At 35.4% G+C, this 17,118-nt stretch overlaps 2 protein-coding genes across 52 annotated transcripts in view; both read left to right on the top strand.

Annotated features, from left to right (window-relative positions):
• LOC147840601 (uncharacterized) overlaps positions 1-17,118 on the top strand; it is a 570,564-nt gene that overhangs the window by 380,696 nt on the left and 172,750 nt on the right. The window lies entirely within an intron of this gene.
• ncam1b (neural cell adhesion molecule 1b) overlaps positions 1-17,118 on the top strand; it is a 220,620-nt gene that overhangs the window by 141,938 nt on the left and 61,564 nt on the right. For all 51 annotated transcript variants that reach the window (XR_015508319.1, XR_015508318.1, XR_015508312.1 and 48 more), the window contains 4 exon segments: positions 10,016-10,166; positions 13,265-13,452; positions 16,487-16,583; positions 16,884-17,054. Coding sequence is in view for 13 of the 51 variants with exons in the window: in XM_087282357.1 (XP_087138483.1) it covers positions 10,016-10,166; positions 13,265-13,452; positions 16,487-16,583; positions 16,884-17,054 (607 nt within the window). In the remaining 38 variants the exon portion in view is untranslated.

The following is a 17,118-nucleotide window of genomic DNA, read 5'->3' as shown; positions in this document are numbered from 1 at the left end:
CTCCATACCCTCTTCATGTTGAGGGGCTTATTTTTAGTTTATTCATTACAATTTGCATTTTTATAATGTTATTATTATGAGCAGTATTATTTATTAAATGCATATTTATAATTGTTTTAATAAAAAAACAAGTTTAGATTTGTTGGAGACATTTGCTTTACTATATGGGGCATTAAGAATAGGACATAATTTGGATATAACTCACACTTCACACTTTGACCACATTTCATTATTATTGTTCATTTATTCGTTCCAGAAATTTGAACTGAATTTAAAAAGGGTTTTGAAACAAATATTTGTGGTTAACAAACAAAAATAATATGTAGAATAATGAATGTCTTCAGTGGAGTGCATGCAACACCATTTCCTTATCCACGAAAGTAAAGGAGTAGAGTAAAAGTAAAATAAAAAGAAAGTAAAGAGGCCGAATGGAGGAGACTCATTTTTTATCCTTGCTTTGCAGATGGTCTGTTTAAAGATGGTTTGTTTAACTGTTTTCTCGCTAGTAAAGCATTCAGTTTTTCCTTCTTTAAAGTCAGTAAATAGCAAATGAGTCATGGCAACTCTTAAAGGAAATGGAAGATGAGATTCTGTTTAGTTTAACACACATTCTGTGAACATACTCAAAACACACTCATATCTCATTAAGAGGATTAGCACAACCCTGTTAGACCATGTGCCGGGCGCTAGCTGTATTTTTCTGTTTTTAAAATAGTAAAAGTGGATCTGAAAACACCCTTAATGCTTTTGCACCCTGCACTTTAGACTTTGCGCCTAGATCGTTAAAATAGAGCACAAGGTGTTTTCCATAAGTCATAGACTATATAACTACAGAAAGATCAAGATTTAAAGTTTGAATTTTTTGAGCAAGATAAAAATGGTCTAATCCAATACAATGATTTATGCTATGGAAAGCTAAGCTAAAAGTGACCCCGCCAGACCCAGAGATTGGCCAAATGGAATCCCAAATGGTAAAACTCAACTGTTTAACTTTAGGTGACTTGTAAAATAATTCTGATTTCCAAAAAAAGGGGGAAAAGTGCTACTTAAATGGGCATGGTCTGCTGTGAGCAAAAAGTAGAGGAGTGGGCGTGAAGGGGAGAAAGAGGAGAGCAACAACTGTCATCTGTCAGAGGCTCATACTGACTGACTAAACAACATCAGAGGCAACATGAGGAAATATAAGATTTTTATATTTGAAGGGTGCTTTTTTTAAAAATTTAGACACCCTCAAATCTACAGTACTTTGAAGGGACAGAAAAGTCCTCAGGCGCTGGAGGATTTGAAAGTCGTGTCTGTCAGCATTTGAGTGCTATGTCAATCAGAGAATCCCTCTAAAAGCAGAGATATGAGCGATCTGCTGATGGATCAGCTGACAGAAAGAGGGGAGCGGCTTTCAAATGCTTCAGTGTCAGTTTAAGCACACTTGTAAACACTCATCTTGGCCAATCACAGTCATATATATGTTAAGTGCGTGAACATAATGGCCAATCAGCAGTGTTTAAGAATCAACTCAGAGGAGCTCAAAATGCTAGGGAAATGCCCCTATCGTCACATGTTTTAATTTCAGTGCAGACTTGTACACTCTGCACTACTCTTATGGATGCCTAACTAGTGCATGGTCTCACAGCCTGACTAAATAATTTAGAACAGTGTCTTCTCAGGATAGGAAACTAAGTCTCATGAATACACTTATAGACTGATGCATCATCATAGTACTCATGATGTTTTGGAGTATCACCACCAGAGATGCCGTCCCAATATAGATTTTAATCCCAGAACATGAAAATAGTCGAGCAATTTCAAAATTAGCCAGTTGTTCCCTAAAATGAAAGCTAACAGATTCTAGCAACATAGGTTCATTCAAAAGATCATTCAAAACGTACCTGCGTATACATTTCTGGAGATCGTGAATTATGTAGCCAGAAGTACCTGCATTTCCTCTTTAAAACTAATGCTATGGGGTGTTATGATGCCGTTCCTTTTTGCGCTAGCAGCTGACCAATTACCTCCGTATGAACGGATTTCCCACTGTTATTAGTTTGTCCAGTTAGCTCGTCATGTACATTGCCTGACTTGAGACCTACTTAAGAGGAGTTGACCACGACGACAGGGTTTAAGTCTGGTGAAGAATGGTTCCAGAAATCGGGTAAGACAAAAACAGAAGCCGAGAAATAAAACAAGTAAATAACAGGGTGAGGATGTGGTAAAATCTGAAAACGTGGTAAAAATCAGGCGAGGGCTTTTCTTTTTCTGAATTGGTTTTTAAAACTGTCGGTTGGGTTTAGGAAAGTGGGTGGGCGCTGGTCAATCGGTGCTTTTTAAAACACTATGGGTTGGGTTTAGGGAAGAATGAGGGTGGGTCAGTCGATCAATCAGTCAGTCGACAGCGGCCTCTGGTGGATTTATGCGAGAACAACAGGCGCAAATGGCCCTCACAAGAGAAATTTGAGACCTTAAAAAAACGTACACTGTGACCTCTGGTGGATGTACGAAAACAAAAACTACAAAAAAGTACATCATGGGACATATTTGGTGCTCTCCAGAAATATATATAGGGATATATTTTCAGAATGAGCCTGGGTTGGATTCTAATATTTTTAACTGATGTTCAACACACATTATTCTGTAAAAATGAAAATCTACAAAAAATTTGTCTGGTTTCATACACCTTTAAACCTTTTTTTTTTGGTATTGATGTTTTAAGGTTGATAAAACTATACCAGTGGAACAAAGTGGTGGTGATATTTATTTATTTTATTTGTGCTTATTTACATTGTTAAAATGTCTGTTTTGTTTAATGCAACAGTAAAACATGGCTGTTCACTTTCACAAATTGCAAAAAAAAAAATAATAATTTTACCTGAAATAATAGGAAACACATTTTTTAAATAAAATTATCATTAATGCATTTCAAATATAGCATTTTAAAGCATACTATTGTATATGGCATGTTTCCGCAGTATTACACAGCCTTCATTTATGAACATTGAGCTTTAGATAAAAGACTTTCAATGGTGGAACAGAAATCTCCCAGATTTAAATAAATATATAAATTTTATGTTCTGTAGATATACATATATTTCTCATGGCTTTGAAACAACATAAGGGTGAGAAAACAATGACAGACTTTTCATTCCGAGGTGAACTACACCTTAAAGTATTTATGACTCCATTTTATTCCATTATGCCACCATAGGGCTGCATTCTTAAAGGTCTCATGCTTTAAAAAATCTTTTCTGTTGTCTGATTATTTAATATTTCTCCCCCAAAGGTGTTATCGTGATGTGATGGATTTTTCCTTTAAGCAGTTAATGTTGCACAAAATGCTTTTGTTGTTGTTGTTGTTCAAGCCGAGACTTTTCCTTTTCTCGCTCTGACTAAAATAGACAATTGAGGAAAGCACCTCCATCCAAGCTTTGCAGAAGGCTGCCGTGCATTATTAAAAAGCCCTTTCTGCTGAAAACTATGGCTCTGAAACTTTAATGATATAGCATTCTCACGTTGCAAATGAATAAATAGAGCCTTATCTGAAAAGAATGGGAGATAAAGCCAATTGAAAGGTAGAGCTGAGATTGATTGATATCGCCCTCAGTCTGACCCCAGTGCCACACAGTAACCAGAGTCCAGTGACAAGCGCACATCCCGGGACATAAGGGGTCACAATCTGGCCATCAGACCGCACAGACTGAGAAAAACTGTGGGAAAGAGAGCCGGAAGTGGGCTCCCATTAGGAGGTTATTCAATTAGCCCAGTCAGCTCTGCTGGGTGGCTGTAGGGTGGTTTTGTGGATGAAAAGGCTGCCATTATGTAAGTGTGACTCAGTCCTGGGACAACACCGGCATAATTATTGTCTCTGACACGACGCTTCTGCCGGGTTCATTTGTGCGAGGGGCAACGGCTGACCACAAATCTAGAGAGAGACTTTTTCTTTTTTTCAATTCCAAGTGGAGTGGAGAATACTAATGTTGTGCTTGATGAAGTCTTCCAAACTTCAATGCATTTCTGTCTCATTACTGTCCTGTCTGTGAGTGTGTGTGTGAATGTGCGAATGAAAAAGAGAAAGCGACTTCATTTCAGCTATTCTGAACTGTTTTCAGCTCAAGTATGCAGTTTAATGCACTGCAAATAGTCTTTTATTTGAGTAGCTTTAACGAACTGCTTATTGCTCTCTCTCTCTCTCTCTCTCTTTTTAATCTGTTTTTGTTTCACCACGCACTAGATCTCTGCACACTTTGCTGTTCAGTCTTACACCCACAATACACCTGGGGTGTCAAACTAATTAAACGCCACAGATTGGGCTAAATATCGCCTTATATTATGTAGAGCTGGTCAGTGCATCTTACTGTATATTAGTGATATTATTGGATGACAATATATATTTGCAGAATGCCAGGATATATACTGTTAAAAGTTCTTTCTGGATATAAACTTTACACATCTCACGACTATAAATACCCCTGCGCACTCTCTGAGAAGAGCATTGCAGTTTTATATTCACAGTGTGTTTGACAGCACTGAGTATTGTGGCCAGTGAACACAATGAATGGGTATGTTTACATGGACAGCAATCTGATTTTAATGATAAAGACAATACTCTGTTTAAGGGTGCATCATGTAAACAGCGATTTCTGATTAATTTAACCCGATTAGGGTCATAATTAGACTACACAGAAATCGAATTAAGACGTGGAGTATGTCGATGTTAGTTGCATCATTGAGGTGCAGTACAGATATGTTATACTTTAATCAAACTATTACCATTGTGTAGGATTTTCGTCATATATTGAGACAGGATATTCCAAACACACACTATTTCCTGCACTTACCGAGTCAATCGAATTATGTGCTGTAACATGTAAAACGGAATCATAAAAGGAACATTCAAAAAGCAACTGATGTAAACTCCTTAATCATATTATTGTCTTATTCAGATTAAGGCAAATGATTCCATTATTAATGTTCATGTGAACATAGTCATTGAAGACTCTGAATCAAGAGTTTTTTTATTTTATTTTTTTTTTTGCCATAAACTACGCTCTAGACTTTTGTTGTGTACAACACTTTTGTGAATTATTTCATTGTGACTGCATGGTATTATGTAATATAATGTAAATACAATATTTATCGTGCAGTTTTAACAATTTATCATTTAAATGTGTTTTCACTAGATAACTTTTTTCGTTTGGTTTTTCTTTTTGTGTGTGTGTGTGTAGTAAAAAGCAGTAAATATTCTGTAAATACATGTTTGTTAAGTTTACTAAATTGAATTGTGCATACTCATTGCCTTAAGTAATTTTTACTTAATTGTATTTATTTCTTAATAATTGTGTAAAAATATTCCTTTACATATAGTCACATTTAGTTAGACCATTTAAGATTTGTTTACTTAACTCGATCTGTATTTAGTTTTGTCATTTTATTTTTACAGAAACCTCTGTACATCTTACACTAAATCATGTCTCCCTATTTTAATTGTGAGGAAAAAAACACAATAACACTTAATTTTTTTACTTTTGTTTTCCTGTCTGACATAAAGCATGCTGGAACTAGAAATCTTCATAGTTGGGTTAACTCGTTCAATTCAAGTTCAGCCCAAAACAATCAAATTTTGAGTTTTGAGATTAATTGAATGTTGATGTAAGTTGTTTCTTGTACAGTGACTTTTTTTTTAAATAATTCAAATAAAGGTATTTACATGTAAGTAGTTGCACTGCTACATTTTACAGTGTGAAGACGATACACTCAAAAAATAAGTTTGCTTCTTTTTCAAACAACTTATTTAAAATGAGCTGAAACAAGGCAAGGCAAGTTTATTTATATAGCACATTTCATAAACAATAGTAATTCAAAGTGCTTTACTTAAGTAAGAATAAAAGAAACAAGAAAATAAAACAACAAGGAATAGCAATGATTAAAGACAGATTAAAATTAGTTAAAACATGTTATAAAAGAAAAAAAAAGAAAAAGAAAAGAAAGACATAATAGTGTGATCTGTTGGACGTACAGTGCCAGGGTCAGACTGGCCATCTGGCAATTCTGGCAAATGCCAGAAGGGCCGGACCAATTTTTAAATGTGGGCTGGTCAGTTTTTTTTTTTTTTTTTTTTTTTTTTTAATATGTATTGTTTTTAAGTGCAGACAGCTTTTATCTCTTGCTAGATATGATATTATGATGATGATAATAATGATAATAATAATAATAAATGTTAAGCATTTGGCCCAATCGGCAACTGCCGCCTGGTTTCAAGATGGGCCGACCCAATCCAAGTTTACCTGGACATAATCAAAATCTGGCAAGATTGTCATATTATTTCACCATCTTTACACCAAAGTAAATAGTGAATGTGCGTGTCTGTGGGTGGGGCTGTGTCGGTGCGGTAATGTAGGCTGGTGTGGCAACAGTGCCAGGGCTGAATTTTTGTCCCAGTCCGCCCCTGTACAGTGCTCATTCAGTAAAGGCACAGCTAAACAGATGTGTTTTAAGTCTTGATTTGAATGTACCTAATGTTGGAGCACATTTGATCATTTCTGGAAGCTGATTGCAGCAGTGGGGGCGTAGTAGCTGGAAGCCGATTCACCCTGCTTTGACTGAACTCTTGGAATTTCTAATTTACTCGATCTGAGTGATCTGTTAGGTTTGTAATCAGTGAGCATTCTGTAATGTGTTGAGGCCATTTAATAATTTAAATGACAAGTAATAATACTTTAAAATCTATTCTGAATGTAATAGGAGCCAGTGCAAAGACCTGAGGACAGGTGTGATGTGCTCTAATTTTCTGGTTTTGATCAACACAATTCTCGAGATTGTTCAATCCACTTAATCGTTAACATGTGTAGGGATGCAATCGATTTGTGTTGGGGTAACATGAATGTATTATGCGGAATACCAGCTGGATGTCTTTTTAAAAAGCTTAATTTATAATATATAAAAATATAATATACTGTATACTTTCAAAAATCTAATTATTCTTGCCAAACTATAAGACATGCATGGAATACTATGAAAATTGATTTGCTTTATTTAACAACACTTCAAATAAAAAATAAAAGACTTTGAAAATATATATATTTTTTCCCCGAATGGTAGTGTAGAGAGACTCTATATAATCTACAACAACCTTCCAAGTATGCATAAAGCATTTTTTCTTCTTTTTCATTTTGTCAAATCATCCCAGGGGCCGGATTATACTCCTCCGCAGGCTCTATCCACCCCACGGGCTTTGCTTTTGACACCCCTGTCTTATGCAAATTGCGCAGTCATTGTGGAAACGTTGGTTATAGATGCCACTCATCTTCATAAGCTCCACAAGGTTAAGCGGAACAGCAAGCTAAAAGAAAATGCAAGCAAGGCAGGTTAAGATCTATGCTTGTCTTTAAAATGAGCACTGGGACATTGTAAAATGGTCCACGCCAGCTGAGATCATGTGACGTAGCTTTTGATGAAGTAACAGCGGTGAAGAAATGGCTTCCCCTGCCTTATGGACTGCATTATTGATGTTTCTCCTCACATCTTCACTCCAAAGATTCAGCACATAAAAGACACTTATTTATATCCGCTGTTCACCAAACCTGCTTTTGACGGGATTTGCTTCTCTGATATTGCCTGTTTCAGTCCTCACACACTTAAAAATGAAGAATTGCTCAAATGGCCATTTTTCTCTCCTGAGTTTAACTGTTTTTTTATTCTTCTTCTCTCCCCCTCTTCTTGTTTTTGCATTGAAGTTGAATTATTTGGAAACTGTATTATACAATTAGTCATAGAATGATGACTGAAAATCTGTGGAAATATATATTTATTTAGTTTTTATATTCACTTTAGTAATATTTTTGAATAATATGCTAATGTTTGTTTAGATGATTTATGTACAATGAAGTTTTTAAAGTTTATTTTTTAGTAGATATATTATGCATCCATGAAAGATTTTATGTTGCTTTGTTTACAGAACATGTGGACTTGCATTGTATTCCTTAATTAAAAACTAAAAAGTATGTATATTTGTGGGTAGCACAGTGGGCAGCGCTCTCATCTCAGAGCAAAAAGGCCACTAGTTCGAGCCTCGACTGGGTCAGTTGGCATTTCTGTGTGAAATTTGCATGTTTTCCATGCGTTCAAGTGGGTTTCCTCTGTGTGTTTCGGTTTTCCCCACAGTCCAAAGACACGCAGTATAGGTGATAGGGTGATAGTATATGGCTTCCGCTGCGTAAAAAACATAGTGGTTATGTTGGTGGTTCATTCCGCTGTGGCGAGCCCAGATTAATAAAGGGACTTAGCTGAAAAGAAAACGAATGAATATATATATATATACATATATATTTAGAAATTGAAAGATAATTCAATTAAATTCAAGCGAAATATTGCAAAAAAAAGTTACAAAACAAAATTTTAACAAAATTGTTCCTCTTTTTTTTAAATTTGTGTTTAATATTTTTCTAGAATATATAATTTTTGGTGTACTAGTCTTTGGACCGTTATTGTAAGTTAATTTGTTAGATAAGCTCAAGATTTGGCTTCAGTACTGACTAATCTAATTTATTTGTAAAAATGTAATATTGTATTGCTTCTTATTAAAATTATTAAATTAATAGATAATTTTGTGAGGGGTGTACTTATATATGCACTGTGTATATACAGTTGAAGAATTATTCACCCCCTTTGATTTTATTTTATTATTATTTTATTATATATTTCTCAAATGATGGTAAACAGAGCAAGGAAATCACAGTATGTCTGATAATATTTATAATATGTAAATAATATGAATGATATAAATAATTATTCAATTGTGTGTGTATATATATATGTGTGTGTGTGTGTGTGTATAATATAATTTATTTATTTGTTTATTATTTCATGCGTTATGTTTTAGTTCTTATACTCTCAAAATTGTTCTTCATAAATCTTTTTTTTGTTTTTTTGTTTTTGTTTACAAAATTCTATAAAGAAATAGCAAAACATTTGATCTGGCCTTGATCATAACTATAACATTCTTTCATCGTTTATTTATCTTGAATTATATTCAAATGTTTATGATTCTTTGTTTTGAATATTTTAAGGAAATTATCCAAGTGCTCGTCTGAAATAAAATAATTTGGTGACCAGAATCAGTAACAGTCCACACCAGTTATTTTATTGTTTTCTTTATTTCATTCATTCATTCATTCATTCATTCATTCATTCATTCATTCATTCATTCATTCATTCATTCATTCATTTATTCATTCATTTATTCATTCATTCATTCATTCATTCATTCATCCTGTTTTATTTTATTTTATTTTAAAGTAACAAATATCATGTTATTATTTGGCTGTTATGGTTTAGCTTTAGCTTTACATAAACATTATTACCCTGGTTTACACATCTATAGGGTTATTATGATCTCAAGTTAGCTGATAATAATTATCAATCAAATAATACAGATTATTTAATTGGCTTTGTTGTATTATGTATACACATTTAAATAGGCCCTTATCTTAAATGCTGTGAAAATAATCGAAAAGTTTAAAAGTATTAAAAAAAAAAGAAAAAAAGCATGAACTTTGTATTCTTGACAGCAGCTTTTTTATTGTTTAGTTTCTCTTCATTTCACCACTCCTCGTTCTATTCCATTAGCTGTTCAACTTTTAATGACCAAAGATCTTTGGGATGACAAGAACGCAGTGAAAGTTAAGGCATTTTCTGACAATAATCCTTCCATATATGCAAAATTTCTCTTATGTGAAATGTACACTACACAGCCATCATAAATAATTGGCCTGAGATCAAATAACCACAATCAGACTTCAATAATGACTGCCCTATACATCTCTTCTAGACTTACAGTGCTTTTTTGTCCTTTTGTTGTTTGACAGCCTGTGTTGCTAAAAAAAAAAATAAGAAAGGTTTATAACAACATGAGTGTCATTAGCTGTTGACAGATTTTTCATTTTTGGGACACTATTTTATTTAATGGCTGAGGGGGAAAAACAGCATGAATGTTTCAGTGAATTTCCCCTCTTGTGTCTGTGTTTAGGGTCCTGATGGTGAAGTGTTGGTCCGCAGTGATGCCCGAGTGTCGTCCCTCACCCTGAAGTATCCTCAATACACAGACGCCGGACAGTATCTCTGCACTGCCCGCAATGCCATTGGAGAAACTGTGCAACCCGTCAGTCTGGAAGTGCGCTGTGAGTCTATAGTATCCGTAGCTTCATTAGCTTCCATCAGTCACACGTACTGTTGGAGACCACACTGATATGCCTCAGAGGCTTATGTTTAATTCACAGCATCACTGAGGCTCTGCTGCGTTCACAGCGCATATGGCAACTCAGTTGAGATATTGGTAGTTAATGTATTAAAACTACAGCCACCCCCAAACATTATCAGCCCCTCCTCCACCACGGGATACCAATGAGATGGAGAAAGACTCCCTGTAGACTTCAATCACACTGTGTCCTAAACAAGAGCAACGTGACTAGGGTTTTCTGTCCATAATTGGGTTTGAAAATTCTGTACAACATCTAGGGATGTCAATCCTGAGGGAGTGTGTTTATAATGAATGATTGACTTTTTAAATGACAAATTAAATTAGTCAAAATTATTAGTCCTCATGTGCATTTTCTTATTCAACTATTTCTCAAAGGATGTTTAAAAGAGCTAGGGATTTTTCACAGTATTTCCAATAATATTTTTCTTCTGGAGAAAATTAACCTAACTTGCCTAATTAACCTAGTTAAGCCTTTAAATGTCATTTTAAGATAAATAGTAATATTTAAAAAAAAAAATTATAGTAAAATATTATGTCTTGTCAAGATTGTAAAGATAAAAGAAATAAGTTATTAGAAATTAGTTAATAAAACTGTTGTTTAGAAATGTGTCACAAAAAAAACTTTTTGTTAAGCAGAAATTGGGGTCAAAAATATATAGGGGGCTAATAATTTAGGAGGGCTATTAAGTGATGATAAGTGACTGCAACCGTACTCTACCTGACAAAAGTCTTGCTGTCGATCCCAGTTATAAGAGCAATAAATAATAACTTGACTTCTAGTTGTTCATTTGGAAAAGTGGCAGAAGGTAGATTTTTTGATCAACTGTATCCCAATCATCACAATTACTGCGGAAGACCTGTTGGAACTGGCATGGACCCAAGATTTTTAGAAATCAGTCAAGTTCAGTGAAGAATCACATTTGTTCTGCCCATTACAAAACAAACCACAGGAGAGGGCAAATTCTTCAGCAGGATAGTGCTCCTTCTCATACTTCAGCCTCCACATTAAAGTTCCTGAAAGCAAAGAAGGTCAAGGTGCTCCAGGATTGGCCAGCCCAGTCACCAGAAATGAACATTATTGAGCATGTCTGGGGTAAGATGAAGGAGAAGGCATTGAAGAAGAATCCAAATAATCTTGATGAACTCTTGGAGTTCTGCAGGAATGCCTTCTTTGCCATTCCAGATGACTTTATTAGTTATTTGAGTTAAGTTAATTGAGTCATTGCAGATAGATGCAGTCCTCCAAGCTCATGGGAGTCATACACAAGCATTTTCCCTCTGCACCATGACTTTAAATTCTATACTCTACATTAATTCTGTTAAGTGACAAGACTTTTGTCTCAACAAAGTCAGACCTTATAATCTTAATTTAAAAAATAATAGTCAAGACATGATCATATTATTTTGGTAAAATAAGTGTATATGCCTTTGCCTTTTTATATCAACCACTTCTGATATCAAATGATCAATCAAAAGTCAAGTTATTATCTGTTGTTCCTAAAACTTGGATAGGCGGCAAGATGTTTGTCAGGCAGTATATAAATATAAAATAATAACTTCATAGTGAAGCTAAAATTGATTAATTGACAATAGGTGTGCTTAATTGAGAGCATGGATTGAATATGTTCAAATGTTCTCTGATGTCTACATAATAGGTATGTGGCTTAGGTACATGCACAAATTCTCCAGAAATTATTTTATATGCTCAATAATAATCACAGAAAATACCACTGGAAAAAGGTTTCGTTTCGTCCATATTTGGAATGGTTATTAATGGTTATTAATGAGGTTCAATAATGAGAATAAATATTAATGAGCTCACCTCTGATTCGATTTATTACAGTTTACATGTGTCTGTTGCCTCATTTCAAAATTACACTGCAAATCACACAATATACATGTTAATCTAACAAAAGGTACAGTTAAACAGACCATATGCTTCTTTAGGGGGCGCTGAATAGATTTTTAAATCCGTCTCTATAAAGCTCTATAATGGTTGTCTCATTTTCAAAATAAGAGTCCTACATACAAAGCGAGTACAATACAAGCTTAGATAAAAGAAAATAAGGGAAAATTAATTGTAATCCATGGTCAATCAAAGACGACCTGTGGAGAGCATATTAATGATCCTGTGTGGATCCAGATTTTTAAAAGATGGCACCTTTAGTTTATTAACTATTTTGTTTGTTTGTTGTTTTGTTTTGTAAGATTAATGTAAAAGAAAATGAGGCTATTATTGCAAAACTTTTAGTCTGTTCATTGCACATTCATTAGAGTGAACTAAAAAACAGTTTTTATGTTTGTTTGTGTCAAATGGAGTGCACAGTAGCAATAACTAATTAAACTCTACTAGCACAGACAAAATTTGCACCTATTTACTACCTACAATTCGTATAGTGCTGTAGCTTAAAAAATGGAGCAGTCCCCTTCCCTCTGTGTTTTAATTGCAATCGATAGCAAGTAAAGAATTGCCGCCCGTTTTTACTCTCATTGTGTTCCCCCCACTGCGCCTGTTTGTATTTGTTTTCACATTAGCGGCGGCGTATGCTGTGCAAATACCAGCCTCCCTCCTCGCATGTTTTGTGCATTTGTACCAGCCGTGTATTGCTGTGATGGGACTAATGACATCTGAAGCTCTGATGAATGTGAGAACAGTATCTCAGCGGGCCGCAGGCTCTTCGCATGCAGTCTGTGAGGGAACGCGGGCCCAATCGCGTACATCCTCGTGCTATTCAGGGACACCGCTGCTCAGAGGAGGAGCTTTTTGAAACCAATAAAGCGTGATTGGCTTTCATGTGCAGCCGTGAGCAGATGTGTTCAGCATCTCTCTGTTTTCAGCACTCTGTGTTTAAGCCCTGGACATTTTGATCTTTAACCACCACATCCTCCGAATAAAGGCATCAAGGATAATTAGAAGGGAGGCTTTGGTCTCCCTTAGCGGATGGAGGTAGATGAAGGGTCAGCACTGCCAGCAGGTTTGTTTGTTTTGAGTTGTATATGCTTTGCCTTTCATCACAGACGCCCCGAAAATCCTGGGCTCAGTAGCGGTGTACACGTGGGAGGGCAACCCGGCCAACATCAGCTGTGAAGTACTGGCTCACCCCAGCGATGTGTCTATTACGTGGCTGCGAGACGGCTTCCAGCTGCCCAACGCTAACACCTCCAATATCAAGATCCACAACACGCCTTCCGCCAGCTACCTGGAGGTACAGCCCACACAGATGCCTGCCTGACTGCATGCCAGCCTGAAAACATAAACATTATCCATATACATGAACACAGATAGGGGAATCACATAAACTTCAAAGAAGAAAAAAAAAAAAAAAAAAAAAAAATATATATATATATATATATATATATATATATATATATATATATATATATATATATATATATATATATATATATATTAAATCATATATTATACTCACTTTATAAGGTACATCTTACTAGTATAGGCTCCAACAACCATGCCATGTTCAAAGACACTTAAACCACCTTTCATCCCCATTATGTGCTCAGTTTGAACTGCAGAAGATCATCTTGACCATGTCTACATGCCTAAATGCATTGAGTTGCTGCTGATTAGAAGTTGCATTAAAGACAAGTTGGACTAGTGTACCTAATAAAATGGCCGGGGATTGTATTGTGTTATATTATATTCATTAGGAAGTATAGGCTTTTGTGGCCAGGGTTGAATATATTGATTTAAAGGGCCCTAAGCAATTCTAAAATGCACCCTTTGTACTTTTATTCATTTTCTATGTATTTATATTGGTAATGCAATCTCTATATTTTAAATGATTTGTTTACTTAAGAGGAATTCACAACTAAAGACCATAAATTAACGATTTTGTTTTTTAAAACTAAATCTTTACCTGATTTGTCTACTGGACTGCTCCATGATTGGGGTGGGGGACAAATTTGCACAGATGTAATAATTAACATTAAATTTGTATTTGTTAGACCCTCACCATACAAAATATGATAGAAAACTATGCTATGTATAATTTATTGGTTTTATTGGTTTATTGGTTTAATCCACCCCTTCTTGTGGATCTATTCTATTCTATTCTATTCTATTCTATTCTATTCTATTCTATTCTATCCTATTCTATTCTATTCTGTTGTTTTGTTTTTTGTTTTGTTCTGTTCTGTTCTGTTCTGTTTTGTTCTGTTCTCTTCTACTTTGTTCTGTTTTGTTCTATTTTGTTCTGTTTTTTTCTGTTCTCTGTTCTGTTCTATTCTATTCTATTTTATTATGTTCCGTTTTCATCTGCTCTATTCTCTTCTGTTCTGTTTTAATCTATTATATTCTGTTCTCTTCTATTCTGTTCTGTTCTCTTATGTTCTATTCTGTTATGTTCTATTTTGTTCTTCTCAATTATGTTCTATTCTATTCTGTTCTGTTCTCTTCTGTTCTCTTTACAAATGCATTGTTCACTGCTGCTTTGTTCAGAACAGAAGTTACTTTTTTAATAAAGCTGAAACAAAATTAAACATACACACAGGCAAACACAAAATATTAAATAATAAGTGTGTGTGTGTGTGTGTGTATGTGTGTAAAGAAAATAAATATAAGCTGAATAATAATAATAATAAGCTGAAATTACTGATTATAAAATGTCATTAAAATAAATTATTTTATAAAATAATAATAATAATAATAATAATGACAAAAATGCTTAACAGAGTTACTTAACATTTAAAGAAGTTAAAAAAGTATCAAATAAAATAATTTTTTATTAACAATGTGAACTTTAATAATATATACAGTACATAATAAAATTATGGGCGGCACTGTGGCTCAGTGGTTAACACTGTAGCCTCATAGCAAGAAGTCCCGACTGGCCCAGTTAGCATTTCTGTGTGGAGTTTGCAAGTTCTCACTGTGTTTGCGTGGATTTCCTCCAGGTGCTCCGGTTTCCCCCACAGCCCAAAGAAATACGCTACAGCTGAATTGAATAAGCTAAACTGGCCATAGTGTTTGAGTGTGAGAGTGTATGGTTGTTTCCTAGTAGTGGGTTGCAGCTGGAAGGTAATCCACTGCGTAAATTATATGCTGAGATAGTTGGTGGTTCATTCTGCTGTGGCGACCCCTGATAAATAAGGGACTAAGCCGAAGGAGAATGAATGCAAAAAAGTAAATCAGGAAATTAAATATTGGAATAAACTGAAATGGCGAAAATAATAATAGTAAAATGCAATTAAAGTAATATTAAAATATTGGTAATAATTCATTCATTCATTTTCTTTTCGGCTTAGTCCCTTTATTAATCCGGGCTCGCCACAGTGGAATGAACCGCCAACTTATCCAGCATATGTTTTATGCAGCGGATGCCCTTCCAGCTGCAACCTACCTCTGGAGAACATACATACACATTCATTCACATTCATACACTACAGACAATTTAGCCTACCCAATTCACCTATACCGGATGTCTTTGGACTGTGGGGGAAACCGGAGCACCCGGAGGAAACCCTTGCAAACACGGGGAGAACATGCAAACTCCACACAGAAACACCAACTGACCCAACCGAAGCTCAAACCAGCGGCATTCTTGCTGTGAGGCAAGAATACTACCTACTGCATCACCTAATGGTAATAATAATAATGAAAAAAATGCTTAACAGAGTTACTTAGAGTTTAAAAAAGTATAAAATAAAAGCTAATTTTACAAGCAATGCATATACTGAATATATTGATTAAGTAGATTCAACAATTGCTGTGTTTCTTTCTCTTACAGCATGAGTTTAAATGCTTTTGACTCATGTTGTTAGTTTTTGAGGGCAGGAAAGCAGTTGAACATGTCATGTCAATTAAATTGGAGCCAGCATGTGCAAGAACAATTTGTTCACTGGAATAATTTGCTTAAAACAATGATACATTCGTCAGCTACGGTTTTAATGTTTCTTTTTTTGTTTTTTGTTTTTAAATCAAGCTTCATTTTCCGTACTAGAAAACACAATACAGTACTTACTAACTTTATACCCACTTCTATTTTGGTTTTGGGCTGAAATATGACCTTACACCTGTTTTTCGTGAGCTTCACCCAGGACGGGATAGTATTGCTGTAGGGCTTTACTGCAGCCTATGCACCTTATCAATATTTTAGCACAGAGAGCACACCGTCAGGAGTAAATACACATCTAATGGAACGACAGTGATAAAATGCATGTTTGAAAGATAAATGCTGAGATGGAGACTAGAGGTTAATGCATTCGCTTGATCCCTCCCAGGTCAATCCAGAGTCTCAGAGCGACTTTGGCAACTACAACTGCACTGCCTCCAACGAGATCGGGACCGAATCCAGAGAGTTCATCATGATCCCAGCTGGTCTGTTTCTCTCTCTATTGATCACAAAAAAAAAAAAATACAGTAATTTACAGTGGTAGCAAATCACATTGACATTGAGTGTTTGGATGCGTTTTGCTTTCAAGGTAGTGGATTTTTTTCCGTAATTGCCTGCAATTCTAGCTTTTGTTCGGTAAAGTGCAATACAATAGCTCAGAATTTTTCTCCAGCCATCATAACTCTGTGTTTAAAGCGCTACAATCAGGCCATATAATTGGGCATAAGCTGTTAAAGTGCAGTTTTCTCCACTGTGTGTTTTGAAGTGTCTCCCCTGTGGTGCAGATGTGCCCTCGGCGCCGTCCATCGGTGAAGTGCAGCCGTACTCCAGCACGGCTCAGGTGCTTTTCGAAGAGCCCGAGTCCACTGGAGGAGTTCCTGTGCTCAAGTACCGAGCCGAGTGGAGAGCCGTGGGCCGAGGGAAATGGGTGCAGCGAGTCTATGAGGTGAAAGACGGTAAGTTCAGTCCAGCTCATCAAGTGAAGCAGGAAGCCATTGTTTTAAATGAAATCTCAACATC

The sequence above is a fragment of the Danio rerio genome, chromosome 15 (assembly GCF_052040795.2).
Source record: "Danio rerio strain M-AB ecotype USA chromosome 15, GRCz13ab, whole genome shotgun sequence".
Lineage (NCBI taxonomy): Eukaryota > Metazoa > Chordata > Actinopteri > Cypriniformes > Danionidae > Danio > Danio rerio.
The sequence above is the reverse complement of the archived record's forward strand: the minus strand, read 5'-3'. Positions and strand labels throughout refer to the sequence as shown.